Consider the following 21,508-nt stretch of genomic DNA (forward strand, 5'->3'; position numbering starts at 1 on the left):
AGAACACCCACACTTGCAGATAATACCCACTTGACCTGGCTTCAATGACTGGATGATCAGAGCTCAACTAGAAGAAGAAAGAAGAGGGGGAAAAAGAGTGTAACCCACTACAGTTTGATGAACTTTACCTATGCTTATGGATGTAGTAGCTCAGAAAGGGGAACAAATCTTTACAAGGATCACTCCCACCCCATCGGTACACAGGGTTGTCAGGGATGGGCAACTTAGACACTGGCTACCCAAAGTGGGGGGTGGGGGGATATGAAGGCAAGAAGTGACTGGCTTACAAGGGTTCAAGAGGGAGCCTAGTTCCAGATTGGGCAGGGGTAGGTAAAATCTCCAATGAACGATTTCCAATCTGTTGGGACTGGCTGGTGAAAGGAAATGGGATAAGACTCTTTTGGTACAATAGTGAATAATTGCCATCAGGACTGACTGACTGTGAGGGTTGGAAATGTAGAGGTAGATATTTTTTGATATAGGAGGAGAGTGATTGATTTTGCAGCCCAGGAGCAGAGGTCCCTGGGATCATCAACTGCGAAGAGCGGAGAGCGGAACACTACCCAGAGAGACAGTGAGTCCAGGGATGGAGACAGAGAGGATTAAGTGGACAGATGCAGTGGCTGGGGACACTGGACTCAGGGAGGAAGAGGAGCTGTGTGCTGACAGCAGGGGGGGGGGAGGCGAGCCAGTGGGGAGTACCCTTTGGTAATTTGATAATGCATGGAGGGGATTATAATCATTGTAATAAAATGAAATACGATAGGATGAATGTAAAACTGATGTTCTCCCATGTTGTTGTTGTTGTCAGGTGCCATCGAGTCGGAATCAACTCATAGCGACCCCATGCATAGCAGAACGAAACAATGTCCAATCCTGGGCCAACCTCACTACTGCTGCCACACTTGACTCCATCAATGATGCCACCTGGCCCATCCATCTCGTTTGGGGTCTTCCTCTTTTTCTCTGACCCTCCATCTTACCCAGCATGACATCCTTCTCCAGCGACTGTTCCCTCCTGACAATATGTCCAAAGTATGAGAGACGAAGTTTAGTCATCTTGGCCTCCAAGGAGCACTCTGGCCACGAATGTTCTCAGGGACTATTTGGAAATAGTCTGTCTCTCTTTCTAGTCTGTCTTTTTCTGGAAGCTCAGCTGAAACTTGTCTACCATGGTTGCTCTTGCTGGTATTTAAAATACCGACTGCATAACTTCCAGCATCACAGCAACACACAAGCCACCACAGTATGACAAACTGTCAGATGAGTGGTAGATATGTAACTTTACTATACATAAAAATAAACTGATTTCTAGTATATCTCTTAGACCATTAAATTCCTACGAAATTTTTTAAGTACCTGGGGATTTAAATTTTATGACAACTAATTTCTATGTTATTATCTATTCATGGGAGAGTAAGACATTTCTCATTTGAATCAACAAAAAGGAGAGAGAGAGGGAAAATTATTTTGTTCACAAGCAAATTTAACAAGTATAAGAAGACTTTGGTTGTATTTTCAGAGTGAGAGCTGGGATTTTTACATGATTAAGATTCACCCGTTGTTAAGTGTTGGCGAATCTGTTTCAGTTTATAATGGCCCAAGTATAGTGTTTGTGAGAAGTGCCCAAACGGACCTAGTGGTCCAGTGCTTGTCCTACAGTGTGGTACAATGTTGTTGGTTGTTGGTAAGTACCATGGAGTCGGTTCCGACTCATAGTGGCCCTGCACAGGGTTTCCAAGGCTGTAAATCTTTATGGGAACAGAAAGCCTCATCTTTCTCCAGCAGAACAGCTGGTAGCTTCAAACTGCTGACCTTGAGGTTAGGTTGGCAGCCCGATTCGTAACCACTATACTAATGGGCACCTAAAATTCAAATGGGAGTAGGTTAATTGAGGAAAACAGACAATGGTAGCACAGTGGTTATGAGTCAGGCTGCTAACCTCAAGGTCAGCAGTTCGAAACTACTAGCTGTTCCACAGGTGAAATATGAGGCTTTCTGCTCCTGTAAACCCCATGCAGGGCTGCTATGAGTCGGAACTAACTCCACGGAACACCACAACTAACAATATAAAGCATTATACCATTTTAACTAAAGGAAAATATAATCTATGCTATTTGTATACTTAAGGCATGCTTATAATACTGTATCTTTTTGAACAAAGTACAAGTTATGCATCTACTAAAATGCTAAATTACTATATACTATCTATATTCATTTTTTTTAACTACAGTATTTAACTAGGGTTAAAGTGACGTATATCTAGTTAATAAGAGAATTTGGCTGGGAAGGAATATCTAACACAGTATAGTACGCTCTACTTGAAACCAATTTAAGTAAGGCTCTTAGAATTAAATTAAACTTTTATAAAGAGTAGCCTTCAGATCACATGCAGAACTGCTGCTTTCCCTTTTGTAATACTGACTATTTCAAAGGTTAGTACAGAAACAGAAACCATACATTACCTTTCCCTGAGAGAAGCTCGATTTAATACAGGACTTGGAGAACGCTTAGGCATCGTCGAGGGTGCTGAATGGACAAGTAATGTCCTCGCTGAATGTTGGGGCTTGCTACATGGCCTTGAGTTCAAATACTCATCACATCTTTCCAATGACTCATCAAAATCTCTTCCATGGGGTGTTCTGACAACCTTTTTAAAAATATTATACATATATTTTTTAAATGCTATGTCTATATATAATATATAACAATTCATATATTTGTCTACACAAATTCTTACAAAACTAAAAAAAACACAAGTATAATGTCACAATTGTATTAGAAGATAAATTTCAGAATGCAACAAAGCCATTTTCATCATTGTAAAATTAAATATTAAATACATCAGATTGTTCATTACACATTATCTAAAATACTGAACAAGGTACGAGATAGTAATCACAGATAAACATAATCAAAAACTTCAAACAAATTACAATCCAGAATGAAATTTGGACATTCAGAAAAAATAACAATAAAACGATGAGGAGGAAAATTAGAACTATGTAAGTAACTTTGCAATGGGAATACAGTGGGATAAATTCCTTCTATAAAATTTAAGTATTTGGAAAGCACCTAGCTTTTTATCTAAATTGGGGGGGGGGGCAGGCAGGAGAAAATGAGGAGTCCTGTTGTGACACTTTAGGATATACACTGGTTTCTAACTGCAATTTTGGTAGTTCAAACCCACCAGCTGCTCCTTGGAAATCCTACAAGGGGCGGTGCTGTGAGTCAGAACCAACTTCATGGCACTTAGCAACAGAGAAGCTACAGGGGGAAATAATGAGGGGGTAGGTCTGTGGTTAGGAACCAATTCAAACTTTCAAACATATGCCCTCCCTTAAGTCTTTTCCAGAACTCGGCTGACTTTTCCCTAGGTTATTTACTCCCTTCCATAAAGAAAACTCTCTGGCTCATGACAGAATTTCCAGTCTTAGGGTTCAAAGACCTGTGTTCAAATCCCAGTTATGTGAACCTCAGGACATCACTTACCCTTAATAAGTTTTAGTTTCCTCATTTATAAACCAGGAAAATAATTCTGCATGCCTTAGCTGCTAACTGTAATGTTGGCAGTTTGAACCCACCAACTGATCCTAGGGAGAAAGGTTCAGCAGTCGCCTCCATAAAGACTAGAGTTTAGGAAACCACTGGGGCCATTTGATTCTGTCCTGTAGGGTAGCTAGGAGTCAGAATCAATTACACAACAATTACACAACAATGGGTTTATCACCAGAGTTCAATAAAAACAGTAAAAGTTTCATCAAAGACAATATTTTCTCTATTTATAGAAATCTGTTTATTTCTGTATTCTTTACATTTACGGAAATACTTCTTTAAATGGTTCCTTTTAAAAGCCCTTTCTAAGATCTCAGAAATGTAGGAATTTAAATACTGCAAATGCTGAAATATATCAAGATTTAAAAATACACTTAACCAAATATGAATGCTAACAGGTAATCAAGGAAATCTCATAAATTCACTGAATTAATGACATAATTTTCGAATCTATGATATATATGGTTTTCAACACTTATGAAATAATAATCAAGATGTTCACACAAGAATTAATATAAATCATATCAATGGCAATAAAGGTTTTATATTTATAGGCAATTCAAGGCCAATTTCATAGCAGGGAGAATTGGTCATTAAGCGTAATGAAAACCCAACCCAACCCACTGTCATCCAGTCAGTTGTAACCCGACAGAAGGAGAACTGCTCCACAGGGTCCTGAAGCACAGAGCCTCAGCTTTCTCTCAGGAGGGGCTGACAGGTTTGAGTCACTGACCCTACAGCCAGGGCTTTAACCCACTGTACCACCTGGGACCCAAACATGAACTCAATGGAAACATATTTGTTAAATCCTACATAGTGCCAGGAATTTCAGACCATGTTTTGAAATTCCTCCTCTGTCATGAGACATGAGACATGAGACTTAAGAAATAAATACTAATAATTCAAATGGAATTAGCTGAAATTAAAGGTTTTAGGGGGGAAAATGCAGGATAGTTACTGCTTAGAGGAGAGCAATAAAAAAAACATGGTTCTGCTTCAAATGTTAGCAGTGTAAATGGTTTGTGCTCAGCTCCTAACCTAAAGGGTGACATTTCAGACCTACCCAGCAGCACCAAGGGAAAAAAACCTGGTGATTTGCTTCCTTAATGAATTCAGCCATGAAAACCCTATGAAGAGCCCCTACTTTGTAGCACACGGGGTCATCATGAGTTGGAATCTACTTCCTGGTAATAGGTTTGGTGGGGGAAGGGGGTTGTTGTTTCAAAAATAAGAGAAGCAGATACTAGTAACTGAGATGAATTCCTCAATGTTTGCCTAAAGCTGTTAGTAGGCATAGTTGATTCTCACTCATGGTGACTGCGCACATGCAGATTTTTTGGAAGCAGATTGCCAAGTCTGCCTTTAAAGGTGTCTCTGGGTGGCCTGGACCCACCAACCTATGGGCTAGGAGTCAAGCACTTAACTGTTTGATCCTACTTCAAGTGAATGATCAATTCCTAGTTTATCTAAATTAAAACTTTCAGCTATTTGGTTTGATTTAAGAAAGATATACTTTTTTACACTGAAGAAAAATATAGAAGTTAATGTAATGAAAAAAAAAATCCTAAATATATCAATTCCTGTGGGGAGAAACCCCTCCTCTATCAAATTACTATTCTATACACTTACATACACAACTTAACTGTTGTTAAGTACCATCGAGTCAGTTCTGACTCACAGCAACCCTGTATGGGGTTTCCAAGGAGCAACTGATGGATTTGAACCACTGATCTTGAGGTTAACAGATAACACTTACCCTACAGTGCCAGACCAGGAATCCTGAGATAACTCACTAATCTTCACAAACATCCTATGTCATTACTGTCAGCTGCTATCAAGTCAACTCTGACTCACGGCGGACCCTAGTTTTGCTACAGAGGGCTTCCAAAGGCTGTGACCTTTGAGAAGCAGATTGCCAGGCTTATAGTTTCTAGTCAAGCAATGAGCACAGCTTGTATCTGTGCCATCCAGGACTTCTGAACTTTATGAGCTAGGCATTCTGATTGCCTACATTTCAAAGGCAAGGAAATTAAGGTAAAAGTCACACTGCTATTAGGTAACAGGGTCCAAGGCCAGTGACATATAAGCAATGACAGAAACAAATGGAAAACTCTCATAGCTCATGTCTCATGAGATTTCTCTTAAGGAAAGCCAAAGAGAACATGGGCTTACACTCTAATTTACCAACTCATCAATTCAAAAACAAAAGAAGAGATTGACAAACTGTTTTGGAAAAAGAAACCATTCCCCAGATAATTTTATGATATGATCAAAGCAATGGCAAGACAAGCATGGTGGTGGTGTGCCACAGTGTCGGTTCTGACTCATAGCAACCCTGCATAGGGTTTCCGAGGCTGTAACTTTTTATGGCAGCAGAAACCCTCATCTTTCTCCCACAGACGGGCTGGTAGTTTTAAACTGCTGATCTTAAGGCTAGTATCTCAACTCATAACCACTATACTTCAGAACTCCTTAAATTAAGTATATTAGAAGATTATAGAGGACACAATCTTATGTTATGGCTACTGTCAATGGATTGAATTAAAATACGTGTCAGTGTGGCTGGGCCATGATGCCCAGCAGCTTGCCCATTATGTAATTATGTAATGTGTCAGTTATATAACGATGTAATCAAGTCACAATGATATGATCAGATGTAAGGTAGAATCTCCACTGAGTAGTATCCAATCTGTCTAGGCGGGGCTGATGAAAGGAGATGGGTATAGGTCTCTTGCTATACAACTGTGAATAATTGTTTTCAAGACTGATTGTAAGGGCTGGAAATGTAAAAGTAGATGTTTTATGGCAAAGGGAGGGGAGTAATTGACTTTGCAATCTAGGAGTAGTGGTCCGTGGGACCATAAAGGAAGAAAAGCGGAAAACAGAATCCTACCCAGAGAAGCAGTGATGCTGCAGATGGAGTGGATGGGGGCTTTGGACCCTGAGAGGGAGAGGGGTTGTGTGATGACCAGGGGGCAGGCTTGTGGGGTATACCCTTTGGTTGACGCATGATGCATGGAGGGGATTGTAACCATGGCAAGGAAACAATATACGATGGGATCGATGTGAAGCTAATGTCCTCCCATGTAAACTATCACATAATTCAAAATAAAGCTTTTAAAAAAAAAATTAAGGCAGTTAGAAATTCTTTCATTATCTGGTCAGATTTGAAAATTCTCATCCTAAGTGGAAATTTGTCATATTTTTGTTGTTAATCTGTAAAAAGATGTACACAGGGACACGACCAGGTATAAACCACTAAGCCCATCCTTGAGTCAAGCTGATATCCTCATTGCAGTAATGCTACAGTACAAACTTTGCACTGAGTCACATGTCAAAATATAAAGAAAAATTTTCCTCAGTTTTGTTTTTACCATGAAATCTGGTTCTAGAATAGATCACCTCTAAATCATATATCCTCCTAGAACTGCAGATTTGTTGGGTCTGTAATTTGAGACATCTTTTGGAGTCCTGGTGTGGCACTGTGTGACAAGCATTGGACTGCTAACTGAAAGGTTGTAGTTGTTCAAATCCATCAGTCACTACTTAGAAACTCTAAACAGGGTCGCTAGAAATTGGAAGCGATTCGACAGTACTTAACAACACCACAACAACCACCATTAGATTGGGGGCCCAAGACACAAGGTGCTCAAGCAATCTATTTGAGCAACACTACCAGATTCCTGGTGTTGTGCTGTGGGTTAATGCACTGGACTGCAAAGTCGGTTTGAAACACAAGGCTGGCGGAAACCCTATACAGGGTGGCTATTGGTTGGAATTGCCTCAACGGCACTTAACAACAGAAACAACCAGATTCCTTGAAGTCCTGGTGTGGCGCGGTGGGCTAATGTGCTAGATTCAGTTTGCACTGCAAGGTCAACAGTTCAAGCTCACTAGCCATTCCTCAGAAACCCTATACAGGATTTCTGTGTGTCTGAACCAACTTGATCGCACTTAACAACAACAACCAGATTCCTTATGGGTTTCCTTCAGTCTAAGTACCTGCCTCCCTCCAAGTCAATTTAAATAGTATGACAAAAAGTAAAACTCCAAATATTAAATGTTTCTTGATTGTTGTTGTTATGCACCGTGGAGTCAGTTCCGACACATAGTGACCCTGCATAGGGTTTCAGAGGCTGTAAATCTTTATGATAGCAGAACACCTCATCTTTCTGCCATGGAACAAGCTGGTAGTTTCGAACTGCTGACCATGAGATTGGCAGCCCGATTCATAACCACTACACTACCAGAGCTCCTTGTTTCTTGATTGGTATAGTAAAAATTCCAACAGAAATTCAGATTCCAAAAATTACTTCATTATAAGGTTCATTTATCAAGACAAAAATAATATGAAAAAATTAAAACTGTCCGCTTAGATTTCCTCATATCACAACTTGAAAGAAACCATTTTTGATGCCATTCTTCTTTTATTTCTTTACCCTAGGCTCTTCATTACTGTCAGATTCTAACCTCCTTCCTGTCTGCTTTCCTTCCTTTCTTGCCAATAAGAAATTCCCAAAGGTCAGTTACTCTTTAATATTAAATCCCTTTCACAATATGACAAGTGTCATATGGGTTGACTTTATGTTCTGGTCATTCTCTGACAGAAAGCCACTCTCAGAGATCCTCTAAAGCCTAAACAAGATAAAAATTTGCAGGAATTTTTAGAATAATTCTAGGAATACATAATCCCAAGTCTCCCATCTCTGTAAGAATCAATTCATTTGTTTGTAAAGACATCAGATATGAAACACTGGATGAAAAGATATTGGGGATGACTTAGTGGATTCTGAATTAAACTGAAAACACATTGGTTTATAAAAGTTGTAGGTGTTGGGTAGGACACATTTTGGAAAACAATCCCCAATTTTTTTTCTGTGAAAAAAAAAAAAAAGTGGACTCTAAGTGAAGTCCATCAAGAACTTCAGAAATACTTTGAATACCATCCATCAGACAGCAATCACGAACAGATCCTCACGTAAATGTGATTCTAGCTCTCTCCTCATTTTTATGAATAACTCTAAGACAGAAATAGGGCATTTTTATAAGCAATCAGAAATTGGAATGATAAACATTCCTACTGCCAGTGAAAATTTTGAAGTAGCTTTAATAGAAAGTCAGAATAAGAATAAACTATGTTTTTTTTGTTTTTTTTTAATCCCTTACGGATTAAAGAATGAGAGGAATTATAGCTCCGAGCGATGGTGTGAAAACAGTGGAAATTCCTTTCTGCAAAATTAAGTACAAAACTAGATAGAATTTGTCTACAACAAAATTTAACAGCATTGGAAATCACACAAAAGCAAATGACTTGATAAGGATTTATTCTTAAAAAAGAGCTCCAAAGGCCTCTTCTTACGTTATAACTCAGCATCAGTCAGTCCTGCTGACCATCTCACTCCAAGAAACACATTTTTCCTTGGTTTCTGGGACACAGTAATTATGTAGATTTCTGCATGTATCTCCTCTACCTCTCTTTAAGGTTCCTTCTCTTCTCTATGGTCCATTAATACCAGAATTTCTCAAGGTTCAGCCCATGCAATGATAAGTTTTGTTTTCAATTATTTTTTGTTTTACCTGTCAGAGGATTACATAACCCTACCTAAACCCATATGACTATCTGAGGCACACAATAAAAGTATAACCCCTCAATTCACATAGGGCAATAAGCTTAGCCACGTGACTTGCCCTAATTAATGGAATGTAAGCAAAGGTGATGCATGTCCTGCCCAACAAAATTATAAGTTTCATTATGTCACCTGGTTATATCTCTACGTCCTTTGCTATTAAAATGGCATTTCTAAATAGGTGCTGTTCCTTTACCCTGAACCAGAATTAAAAAGACATGAGACACAAGAGCCCTATTTGACATGGCTAACTATGTACCATTAATGAGAAATACATCTTTATGGTGGACTCCTGGTGTGGCATTCAAGGATAAGCACTGGACATGGACCACAAGGTTGGGAGTTCAAACCCAGCAGCTGGTCCTGGGAAACCCTACACAGGGTCACTAGGAATTAGAAGTGACAAGACAGCACGTAACGACAACAACTTTATTACAGTAAGCCATTAAAATGTTGATTATTTATACTCAATATAATATTTTTTAAAGTTTTATGATTATTATAATGATTATTACATGTTTCTCTATTTGACAATCTAATCCATTTGTAAAAATTACCATGTAGGTACGGAGAATTAACACATTTCCAGCCTAGATTGCTTCTATGAGCTAAGAGCCACAAACGTAACTACTTAACTGATACTTCCTCGTAGATATTTTAAAGACTTTTTAACTCTCATCTAAAGCTGATGTCAGCTTGAGGACTAGGGTGCGCCTGACCCAGGTCATTGTGTTTTCAATAGCCTCATATGGATGCGAAAGCTGGACAGTGAATAAGGAGGATCGTAGAAGAATTGATGCCTTTGAGTTGTGGTGTTGGAGGAGCCATGGACTGCCAAAAGAACCAATAGATCTGTTTTGGAAGAAGTGCAGCCAGAGTGCTCCTTGGAGGCCAGGATGGCTAAGCTTCGTCTCTCCTACTTTGGACATGTAGTCCGGAGGAAACAATCACTGGAGAAGGATGTCATGCTGGGTAGGGTGGAGGGTCAGAGAAAAAGAGGAAGACCCCCAACGAGATGGATCGGCCAGGTGGCATCATTGATGGACTCAGGGGTGGCAGCGGTGGTGAGGTTGGCCCAGGATCGAGCATTGTTTCGTTCTGCTGTGCATGGGGTCGCTATGAGTCGGTTCCGACTCGATGGCACCTGACAACAACAACAAAGCTGCATTCATGATTTTCTTCTCTACTACTTCTTATTCATTTTCATATGCCAATAAATATAATCATCAAAACTGAATTATACAAATCAGAAATCTAGGAATCACTGTTAATACTACATAGCTTATCTCCTTTCTATATTTTCTGCTTTCAAAGTTTTTCTATTTTTGCCTCATATCTGGAATTTAAAAAAAAAAAACAAAAAACTGGAAATATTTTTTATTGGGATCCTGTTAAATTTTAAATCACTCTAGGCAGAAAAACATCTTTATGACAATGAATCTTTCTCTGTGACAGCAGAGTGTATTTTCTCCATTTATTGAGTCTACTTTTCTAGCAACATTAATCCTAAATATCTGTCCAAGACTTCCAGTGCCATCCATCTCTATTACTACCACTCCAATCAAAGCTCTCATCGCTTTTCACCTTGACTAGTGCAATAGTCTACTGAGTTGGTCTATCAGCAGGCACTATTATCTCAATCCAAACCATGTACCAGACTATCATTCACAGCAGTCTTTTCAAAGTGCAACTCCAATAATTATAACCTCACTGTTGAAAATAATATTTGCTTCCCATTGTAATTAGGATAGTGATCAAAGTTCTGAACCATACCCTAAACAAACTGATCTCTACCTGCTTCTCCAACTACCATGTATACTAAGAACTCACTCAGAAACATGTGTTTCTATTAACAGTGGTCTTTCTTTTAGTCAGCCAGCCTCTGAACCTTTATAAATGTTATTTCCATTTATGGCTTTGCAAATGCTCTTCCCTCCCCTTTTCACTTAGTTATTTCCTATTCATCTTCAGAGTTCAAGATTAACCATTGATTCTCAAAAGATGCCTTTTCCATTTTCCTGGACCAGATCATAACTTAAGTACATAATCAAAACAATACATGTACTTAAAATAACTGTCACAGTTCCAAAACTAATACTGATTCTTGTGATTCTGTTAATATCTTTCCTTCACTACCATGAAGGTTTCATGAGTTGAGAGATCTTTTACCATTTTGCTGATTTTTAATTCCTTACATAGTAGCATTTTAGTAACATAATAGGTACATATTCGCACTCTCCTATTCAAAGTACCTTCTACTCACTTGAGTTTACCCAATGTAACTGTGATCATGAAGAACCCATACACAGACTGACAACCATTCAAACAAAACAAGGAAATACTATGTGGTTTAAAATCAGGAATGGTGTGCATTGAAGGCTGTATTTTTTCCACCATGCTTACTCAATCCGCATGTTCAGCAAATAATCCAAGAAGCTGTGTTATAGCATGACTAACAGCCCCACTTAAACTAGGTACCTGCTAAATTCTTTCAGCTCAGTCTCACCCTGCCCCTTTCCCACTCCCACCTTACCCTATGGAAAAATAATAAACTTCTTACAGGAAAACCATGAAGATCAGAATGACCCAAGGACACCTGAACAAACAGGATAAAACTTAGCCCATCCATACAAACAAGATAAGGTTTATTGGTGGGTTTACACCCCAGGTAACAAGGTAAGTCTGTTTGTTTTAACCACTCTGTGTTTTTGCATAAAACCCTTTTCCCCTCCTCACTTCAGCATCAGAGTGATTTGGGCTTGAGCTGACACTCTGGCTGCAGAACTTTGCTCTTTAAGATTTCCAGGTTGAGTTCTCTCTGACTTGTGCTGTTGCAGCAATTGGACTACACAAAGAATGCTCCATCAGGATTGGGGGAAGAATCCTTAACAATCTGCAAAATTCAGATGATACAACCTTGCTTGGTGAAAGCAGAGAGGGCATGAAACACTTACTGATGAAGATGGATACAGCTTTCAGTATGGATTATACCTCAATAAAAAGAAAACAAAAATTCTCACACTGGACCACTACACAACAACATAATAAACAGAGAAAAGACTTAAGTTGTAAAAGACTTCATTTTACTTTGATACACAATCAACAAACAGGAGTCAAGAAATAAATCATATGCTACATTGGGCAAATCTTCAACAAAAGACCTCTTTCAAGTGTTAAAGAACAAAGATGCCACTTTGAGGACAAAGGTGCACCTGACACAAGCCATGGTTATTTTCAATTAGCTAATGAGCATATGAAATCCAGACAATGAATAAGTAGAATCAGAATAATTATGATGAATTATGATGCTTGTGACGACTATTAAAAGTACCATGGACTTCCAGAAGAACAAACAAATCTGCTGAGGAAGAAGTACATCCAGAAACAGAGGACCCTAGGATCATCAAGGGAGAAGAGCACAAGCAGAATGCCGGACCCTATCCAGAGAAGCAGCAACACCAAAGATGAGGACACGGAAAGAGAGAGCAGCTGAGGACTCTAGATTCATGGAAAGACAAGGCTGTATGCTGGCGGCCAAGAAGCAGGCTTATAGAATGTGTCTTTCAGTTGTTAAGTGCTTATATATTCCTGAGTGGTTTTGTGTACATCCCCCTACTCCACACACACACCCCCCAAAAAACACAGAGGCATTAGAAGCAAATATTGTTGAATGATGATGTAATTGTAATCATTGGCAATGATTGTAATCATTGGCAATGAAACGATGGTGTAAAACTGATGTTCTCCCAGACTATACTTCTTTAGAAGCAAGGATAGCAAACCTTCATCTCACATACTTTGGCAATGTTAGCAGGAGGAATCAGCCCCTAGAAATAAATATCATGTGTAGTAAAGTACAAGACCAGAGAAAAACAGCAAGACCCCCAACAGGATAGATTGAAACAGATGCTGCAAATATGGATTCTACAGATATGGGCTTCACAGATTACTTGCTCTGTATACAGAATGAATAAGTGTGGTAAAAGAATACAATGCAGGCACACACCTTCCCTAATTTTAAAACAATCAGTGTCCTCTTGTTCTGTTCAAACTTTCTCTTGGTCTGTGTACAGGTTCCTCATGAGCATGATTAAGTCTTCTGGAGTACTCACTCTCTGAGATGTTGCCCAAATCTTTTCATGATCCACAAAGTCAAACGCATTTGTACAGTCAATAAAACACAGGTAAACATTTTTTCTGGTATTCTTTGCTTTCAACCAAGATCCATCTAAAGTCAGCAATGACATCCCTCCTCTGAACGCTGTTTGAATCTCTATCAGTTCCCTGTCACTTTACTGTAGCAGTCATTTTTTACTTATCTTTAAGCAAAATTTTATTTGCATATGACATTAATGATATTGTCCTATGACTTCTGCATTCCTTTGGGTTACCTCTTTTTGGAATGGGCACAAATCAATTGGCCAGGTAACTGTCACCTAATTATCTTGGCATAGATGAGTGAGTGCTTCCTGTGCTGCATCAGTTTGTTGAAAGATTTTAATTTGTATTCCATCAATTTCTGGTGCCTTCCTCTCTGCCAATGCCTTCAGTGCACACTGGACTTCTGCTTTCAATATCATTGACTTTTGATCATATACTATCTCTTGAACATCAACCATTTCTTCTTGATCAAGTAACTGTCTTCCTTCTATCTCCTTTTGATGCTTTCTGCATCATTCAACATGTTTCCCAAAAATCCTTCAGTGTTACAAGTCGAGGCTTGAATTTCTTCCACAGTTCTTTCAACTTGATACTGAGTGTGTTCTTCCCTTTTGGCTTTCTAACTCCAGGTCTTTGTACATTTCATTATAACATATAACTTTGTCATCAGTTTCCCTTTGGAATTTTCTACTCAACTCTTTTATCTCCTCATTTCTTTCATTTGATTTAGCATCTCTATGCTGAAAAGCAAGTTTCAGAGTTTCTTCTGACATCCATTTTGGTCTTTTCTTTACTGTTTGCCTTCTTAAAGATCTTTTACTTTCTTTCCGTATGATGTTCTTGATATCATCACACAACTCTCTAGTTTTTGGTCATTAGTGTCTAATTCATCAAATGTGTTCCTGAGATGATCTCTAAATTCAGGTGGGATATGTTCAAGGTCATAATTTGGTTCCAATGGACTTGTTTTAATTTTCTTCAACTTTAGCCTGAACTTGCATATGAGCAATTGATGGTCTGTTCCACAGTCTGTCCCTGACCTTATTTGGGCTGATGATATGGAACTTCTCCACCATCTGTTTCCATAGATATAATCAATTTGATTTCTGTGTATTCCATCTGGTGAAGTTCATGTGTATAAAACTGTCTTTTATGTTGTTTAAGAAACATATTTGCAATGAAAAAATCATTGGTCTTGCAAAATTCTATCACATGATCTCCAGCATCTTTTCTACACTAAAACCAGATTTTCCAACTACTGATCTTCTCTTTTTGTTTTCAACTTTTGCATTCCTATCACCAGTAACTATCAATGCATCTTTATTTAATAGCTGATCAATTTCAACATGAAGAAGTTGGTATAATTCTTTAATACATCATCACTGGTTTAGTGATTGGTGCATAAACTTGAATAATAGTGCTATAATAGTTTAATGAAGAAAAAAACCTAAAAGAATATGAGTATTTATGAGAACAGCTGATTATTAAGCATTCATAATAAACAGAGTTGACTGAGAGAATGAATAGAAATTGAGCAAATAGAAATCCTAGAAAGAGAGAGTTGTTGATAGAACAGGCAGAGAGAAGTTGGAAAGATAATACAGTCATTTTAATTCATTATCACTCATTGTAGGCCCTCCACTTCGGCCAGTGAGATGGATTGGCAAAGTGGCAGCATCAATGGGCTCAAGTGTGCCAACAATTGTGAGGTTGACCCAGGATCAGGCACTGTCTCGTTCTGTTATTGCACAGGGTCGCTATGAGTCGGTACCGACTCGATGGCACGTAACAACATAACAATACTCCTGCCAGAGCACTAATTTCTCATCTCTTCCAGAGCATTGCATTTATTTCATGTTGCTTTATTTCTGAGGATACTCTTTTCTCACCTACAAATATATATGTGTGTGTGTGTGTCTGTGTGTGTGTGTATTTCTCCACAGAAATATCTGCTAACACTCCTAGGTTCATGGTTCTTAGTCTAGAAACCCTATAGTATGCTATCACCTGAGTCTTTAAGAAAATAATCTTTTATTTTTTCCAACAACAGTACTCAATAACTTCCATATGCTTCTATGAAAAGCTACCTCTTGATACTAAAATAATCCTGGGAGCTCATATTGTCCTTTAAAAGAAGTATAGAATGGCAACTTCTACTCTAACTGTAAAATCAAAGAATCTACAAATAGGAATGGGAGAGAATTAAAGATGGGTGTGAATGTAGCTCTTTCCCAGAATTCATTTAGAAAAGAGGACTTTATAATCCATCTTTAAATTGATCTAGCCAACTTAAAGAAGGGTTATAGTTACCTTAGGATACAGATTCGTGTCTTTTGAACTTCATCCATTTCTCTCCATTCTGTGTTTTTATATATTTGGTTGATTCACTTTTTCTTAATCATCTACTCATTCAATACACATATATTAAGAATCCACACTATATGTAAAACAATGTACTAGGTACTAACAATTACCAGTAAGCAAGATTGATAAGTTTGCCGTCATCCTGGAGTTAACATAGTATAAGAGAAGCAGGCTTTAAACAAAAATCCAAATAAAGGCATAATTATCAATTATAGGGTGTATTTTGATGAAAATGTATACAGACAAGTTTGTCCTTTAAGTAGGACAACTAAGTGGCTGTACTGGACCCCATGCAGATCAGAGAACATCTTTTGACTATCTCCGTATGTGTGTGTGCACATACACATATGTATCTTGTACATATCAGTATGCAGTGTGTTTCTGTACATTCTTCATAATGTGTCAATGGACTATATAAACCCATACTTTTCTAGGGACAAACTCAAATAAGACATGACTATATACAAACATTATGTTGTTGTTGTTGTTAAGTGCTGTGGTTCTGACTCATAGCGACCCTGTATAGGGTTTCTGAGGAGCAGCTGGTGAGCTTGAACCTCCGACCTTGCATTTCAAACGGCTTTGCAGTCTGGAGCATTAACCCACAGTGCCGCACCAGGACTCCCTATACAAAGCACCAAAATACACTGCCATCCAATCTATTTCAACTCACAGTAATCCTGTGCAGGGTTTCCAAGACTGTAAATCGTTACAGGAGCAAAATGTCTCATCTTTTCCCCCATGGAGCTGGGTTTGAACAGTGGACCTTGCAATTGGCAATTCATTGCTCTTCCTATAGTGCCACACCAGGGATCCCAACATGGCACAGCCCTATCTAAAACACTATACTCAGGTTGTCGTTGTGAGGTGCTGTAGAGTTGGTTCCGACTCATAGAGATCCTATATAAGGTTTCCAAGGAGGGGTTGATGAGTTTGACTGCCAACCTTATGGTTAGCAGTCCAGGGCACATCCTACATTGCCACACCAGGACTCCATACTATACTCAACCAAAACACACTAGCCTGGAGTCAAATTCTTGAATGCAGATCCTTGGACAGGTGGTAAGTGAGCTCCAGAGGAATCACCTGGAATTGTTATGTAAACCTTCACTCAATTTACAAAATGAAACAAAATAAGAATAAAATTCATTCTGTTAATGATAAACCTGGGAGGAATTTTTATAAAGTCCTTTCTGGTGTATTTGGCCCCTTGTCAGACGGTATCTTGAGACTCATACCATTACTATTCCATGTTTCTTGGAGCAACCTCACAGCATAGCCAAGCACCACATTATTCAGTATCAGTGATGGTAGTGGGTTTGTGCCATGGAGTCTGCTCTGACTCATAGCAAGCTGAGCATGTATAGGGTTTCTGAGGCTGTAAATCTTTATGGGAGCAGAAAGTCTCTTATTTCTCCCCAGAGTGCTCAGATAGATTTCTGGTAGATTTGAAGTGCTGACCTGTGGTTAGCAGCACAACTCATAACCCACCATACTCTACCACATCTCCTTCAGTATCAATGAGCAGCATATAAATTATTTTCAAGAAAATAAACAAAGGTATTAATGAAGAAAGCTGTGTTTTGTTTTGTTTTGTCTTGTTTCCCAAATACAATGATACATTTTCAAGAACTTTCACTTAGGAAGAGAAAAACAAACTGCGACACTACTTCTCAAAATCATGTGAACTGTTAGTGGAATAGCAGACCATTTTATATGGTACCCAAAATAATTTAAGATTATTTTACATGCCACATGTACTTATACTAAATAACACGGAATCAAGCAGGAAAAAAATGAATTATCTTTTCAATTCTCTTTCAATCCTTCCTGCTACTTCAAGGAGCAATCTTCAGTCAGCTTACACACCTCTTATTGCGTATCTCACCTTTGTAACACACAGCATCTCCCAGAACTTTTAAAAAAACAATTCTTATCTTTTCAGGACTTAGTATGATTGTTTATTTTCACTGTATTTTACAAGGCTAACTAATCCACTTAGAACACTTGACACTGATTTTTCACTTACAATAATTAGATAAATCAAAAGAAAGTGAATTTAAAGAAAATAGTATGAATGGCAGGTACACAGCTAAAAGTTACAAGGTTATTCTTTGAATGAAGCTTAAAACAATACTGTATAATGAATTATTATTAAAAGTAACGATCTTTCTCTTCCCACCATATACACAAACAGGACTGCACATAAACACAAACAATCCACTCAATAAATATAAACCACACAATACTTAACAAAAAGAAATTGTAATTAATAGCCTTTTCTATTACTTAATGCAGTAGCCAAAATAATTGCATTCTATAGTGTAACAACTATTATGTTGTTGTTGTTAAGTGTCATCGAGTCGATTCCGACCCAGAGCAACCCTGTACAGGGTTTCTGAGGAGCAGCTGGTGAGCTTGAACCGCCAACCTTGCAGTTCAAATGACTTTCAGTCTGGCGCATTAACCCACAGTGCCACACCAGGACTCCAACATTATAGAATGCAATTATTTTGCATCCTATTTGTTTCCATGATTTATAAAAATTTCATAATCTCAAACTGATAACACATATAGAGATTATACGAAAGGGCTTCAAAAGTTCATGGAAAAATTCCATAATCTTTTCATCCCAGTTTTCTATAAACATTTTGAACTCCCCTCATATTCATGATCTAGTTTGTAAAGCAGGACAATTATAGTTCTATCATTTCTAAACTATTATGCATACCTTATAATCCTTGGGTCTGTAGCAGCCATGATGAGAATGCTCTGCAAAAGGATGTACAAAAGAATGAAAAAAATAAAGTCCTTATTATAAAGAAAAAACGTGTTCTATATTTGGTTTTTGCTGTTACCATGGTTTCTACCGTTATAATTCATAAAGTAGCTTTCAAAAAAACCTAAAAAGTATTATATTGTTAAATCAGTAAAATTGATAAGCCAACCAATTAAATCTATATTACTTATTTAGTAACTGATTTCACAAATACTTTCATTAACATAAGAAATATCTAAATAGAGACTGGAATAATTTGTAATTGGTATACCAATTTTTCTACATGGAATAGGTAAGTTTAGTTGATACACTAGTTTGTCATAAAATGTAATTTTTATATATAGATATGATGAATATCAGGCTAGATATGTAGCTATTTTTGGAGTCCATGTATAAACCAACTGGCTGTAATAGAAAAGGGCACAATCTTTAAAAGATGGTAGCACATTGTGTGTGCAGACCTTGTGGGCAAAGAGATCGGTGTTACAGTCCAGGAACATTACTTCTTGTAAGACCTAGGAGAAATGACTTAACCTGTCTAAGTTCCAGATTCTTTATCTGAATGATAAGGATAATAATAATACCTTTTTCATGATATTGTTTTTCAAAGATTATATATGTCAGACATTAAGATGTTAAGGATTATTACTAACACAATCATCAACGCCACACTTTTGAACTCTAACTCAAACAAGGCTAGGTTCAATTCCTCATGCTAACACTTATTATGATTTGCTGCCTTGGTCAAGTTACATAATTAACCTGTTTTTGTTCCTCATCTTTTAAAGCTGAAGATAATACTTATCATACCGCAGAGGCTCTCTGCAATACTGACAGTCAAGTACATCAGAACTATAATTTGTAATTTTTATTATTCAGTGATACATTATGGTCAAAAGTTTTCAAAATTCTATAATTTACCTTCCCAAAGCACCTTTTCCAGAAAGAAATTGCTATATGGATAGAGACATAGAATAGACTATATTCTGGGAATTTCTTAGCTTTCTTTTAAGGCACAAAAGGTTCATTGTTTTCTAGGTAACCCATATCACTCTAGAGATCAGCTAAACGAATAATGTCTTTCATACTTGGAACAGTTCTTCATTTAAGATTCGATTTAATTCAAATGCTTAACAAAATTAAAAATAAAAATAAATCCCAGCCCAACTCCTCTTAGGTTTAAATCTGATAACATGGCAATAGGTAGCAGGCAAAAATAAAAGAATGAAAAGACATCCTTAGTATAATTCTTTAAATAGGCTAATTCTGAAAATTACCACATTTTTACACACAACCACATGTCCTATATATTTTTGCATGCTACACAACACTCCACATCCCCTTCCCCACATGTTATTTTCACAAACAAGCACATTATACTAGTACTTTCAACAAGTTGATGACTTCAAATTTGTTTTTTGTTTTTTTTTTCTTTTGTCCAATGTAAGCCTTCAGTCTTTGGTGCCCACTGTTGCAGTTCGGTCCCGAGTAGCGACCCTCACCAGCCTATCCTCAAGTTTCTAAAGTAGCCCTTCTCCCAGAATTCCTCCCATGCTCTCTGCAAAACTGCTTTCTCCAATGCAGGAAGAAATCCATTTTTCCACCCTGGGAACAGCCCTCACCAGGCAGCAAGCCCAGCCCAAAAGGCACACGAGTCTGTACACCCTGGGCAGAAGTCACTCAGCCAAGTCCCAGCTGCACACATTCGGCCCCACTGTCTCACTCAGAAGCCACTTGAGCCATCTCAATCTCCCACCTGCGTGGATACCATGGGGTGGGTGTGAGAGCTACAGGCACAGAGGAATCAAGCCCCTCTAACTCAAATGGAGGGATCTCAGAGGTCTCCCGGGAGCCCATGGGGCTGGGGCACGGTGCACCCACAACCATACAGTCCAGCTGCCCAACTTCACATGGGGCCAGCACCACAGGAACAAGGTGCAGGTGAGCAGTAGCTCTCACTGAGGCAGCCCTGCACCTGAGCCTCAGACCATCTCCAACATGATGTACCTGAGCATAGATTGGCTACAAGGAACTCCACTGCTCTCAGGCCCAGCCTCAAACTGCCCTAGAGCAGATGCAGGGTCAACTGTTTGTTTTCTGACTAATGGGGTACTACCAAACTCAATCCATGACTTTTTGCCCATAGCTAATACATTTACTCTGGAGTCCTGGTGTGGCACCATGGGTTAATGTGCCAGACTGTTTGAACTGCAAGATCGGCAGTTCAAGTTGACCAGCTGCTCCTCAGAATCCCTATAAAGGGTCGCTATGGGTTGGAACTGACTCAACGACACTTCACAAGAACAACAACAATACATTTACTATGTAAATATGATGAAAGGTACCATTTTGAACTATTAATGAGGGTGAATAAGGTCAAAATACACTTCTGGAAATACCACAAGACATGTATGGTATACACCAGAAAAATTTTTAATACTCATTTCATCATTTTCACCTGTGATATGTGTATGCACATTATTGAATTTGGGAAAAAAACACAGTAAGGTAATTGTTTCTATGAATAGTAGAGAAACATTATCAGATATAGCACCAGGAAATGAGGCCCCAGGTTGGAAGGCACTCAAAATGCAACTGGGGAAGACCTGCCTCCTCAAAGTAGACCTGACCGTAATGATGTAAATGGAGTAAAGCCCGTGGGAGTAAAGCCCACAAGACCTTCATTTGCTGATGGGGCACAACTCAAAATGAAGAGAAACAGCTGTAAACATCCAATGAAAATCAGAACATGGAACGTATGAAGTATGAATCTAAGAAAATTAGAAATTCTCAAAAATGTAATGGAATGCACAAACATTAGGCATTAGTGAGCTGAAATGGACTGGTATTGGCCATTTTGAATCTGACAACCACATGGTTTACTAAGCCAGGAATGACAAATTAAAGAGGAATTGTGTTGCACTCATTGTCAAAAAGAACACATCCAGATCAGTCATGAGGTACAATGCTGTGTGTGATAGGATAATATCCACGCGCTTACAGAGAAGCCCAGTTAATACCA

The 21,508-nt window shown here is 38.4% G+C and overlaps 1 protein-coding gene across 2 annotated transcripts in view; it reads right to left on the minus strand.

Annotated features, from left to right (window-relative positions):
• The window catches only part of LOC102830306 (spermatogenesis-associated protein 6-like), a 139,462-nt gene that overhangs the window by 51,154 nt on the left and 66,800 nt on the right, over positions 1–21,508 (minus strand). For both annotated transcript variants that reach the window (XM_006839739.1, XM_006839740.1), the window contains 2 exons: positions 18,439–18,479; positions 2,466–2,650 (listed from right to left, as the gene is read on the minus strand). In XM_006839739.1, the coding sequence (XP_006839802.1) occupies positions 2,466–2,650; positions 18,439–18,479 (226 nt within the window). The remainder of the gene's footprint in view (positions 1–2,465; positions 2,651–18,438; positions 18,480–21,508) is intronic.

Source organism: Chrysochloris asiatica, unplaced genomic scaffold (assembly GCF_000296735.1).
Source record: "Chrysochloris asiatica unplaced genomic scaffold, ChrAsi1.0 scaffold00026, whole genome shotgun sequence".
Lineage (NCBI taxonomy): Eukaryota > Metazoa > Chordata > Mammalia > Afrosoricida > Chrysochloridae > Chrysochloris > Chrysochloris asiatica.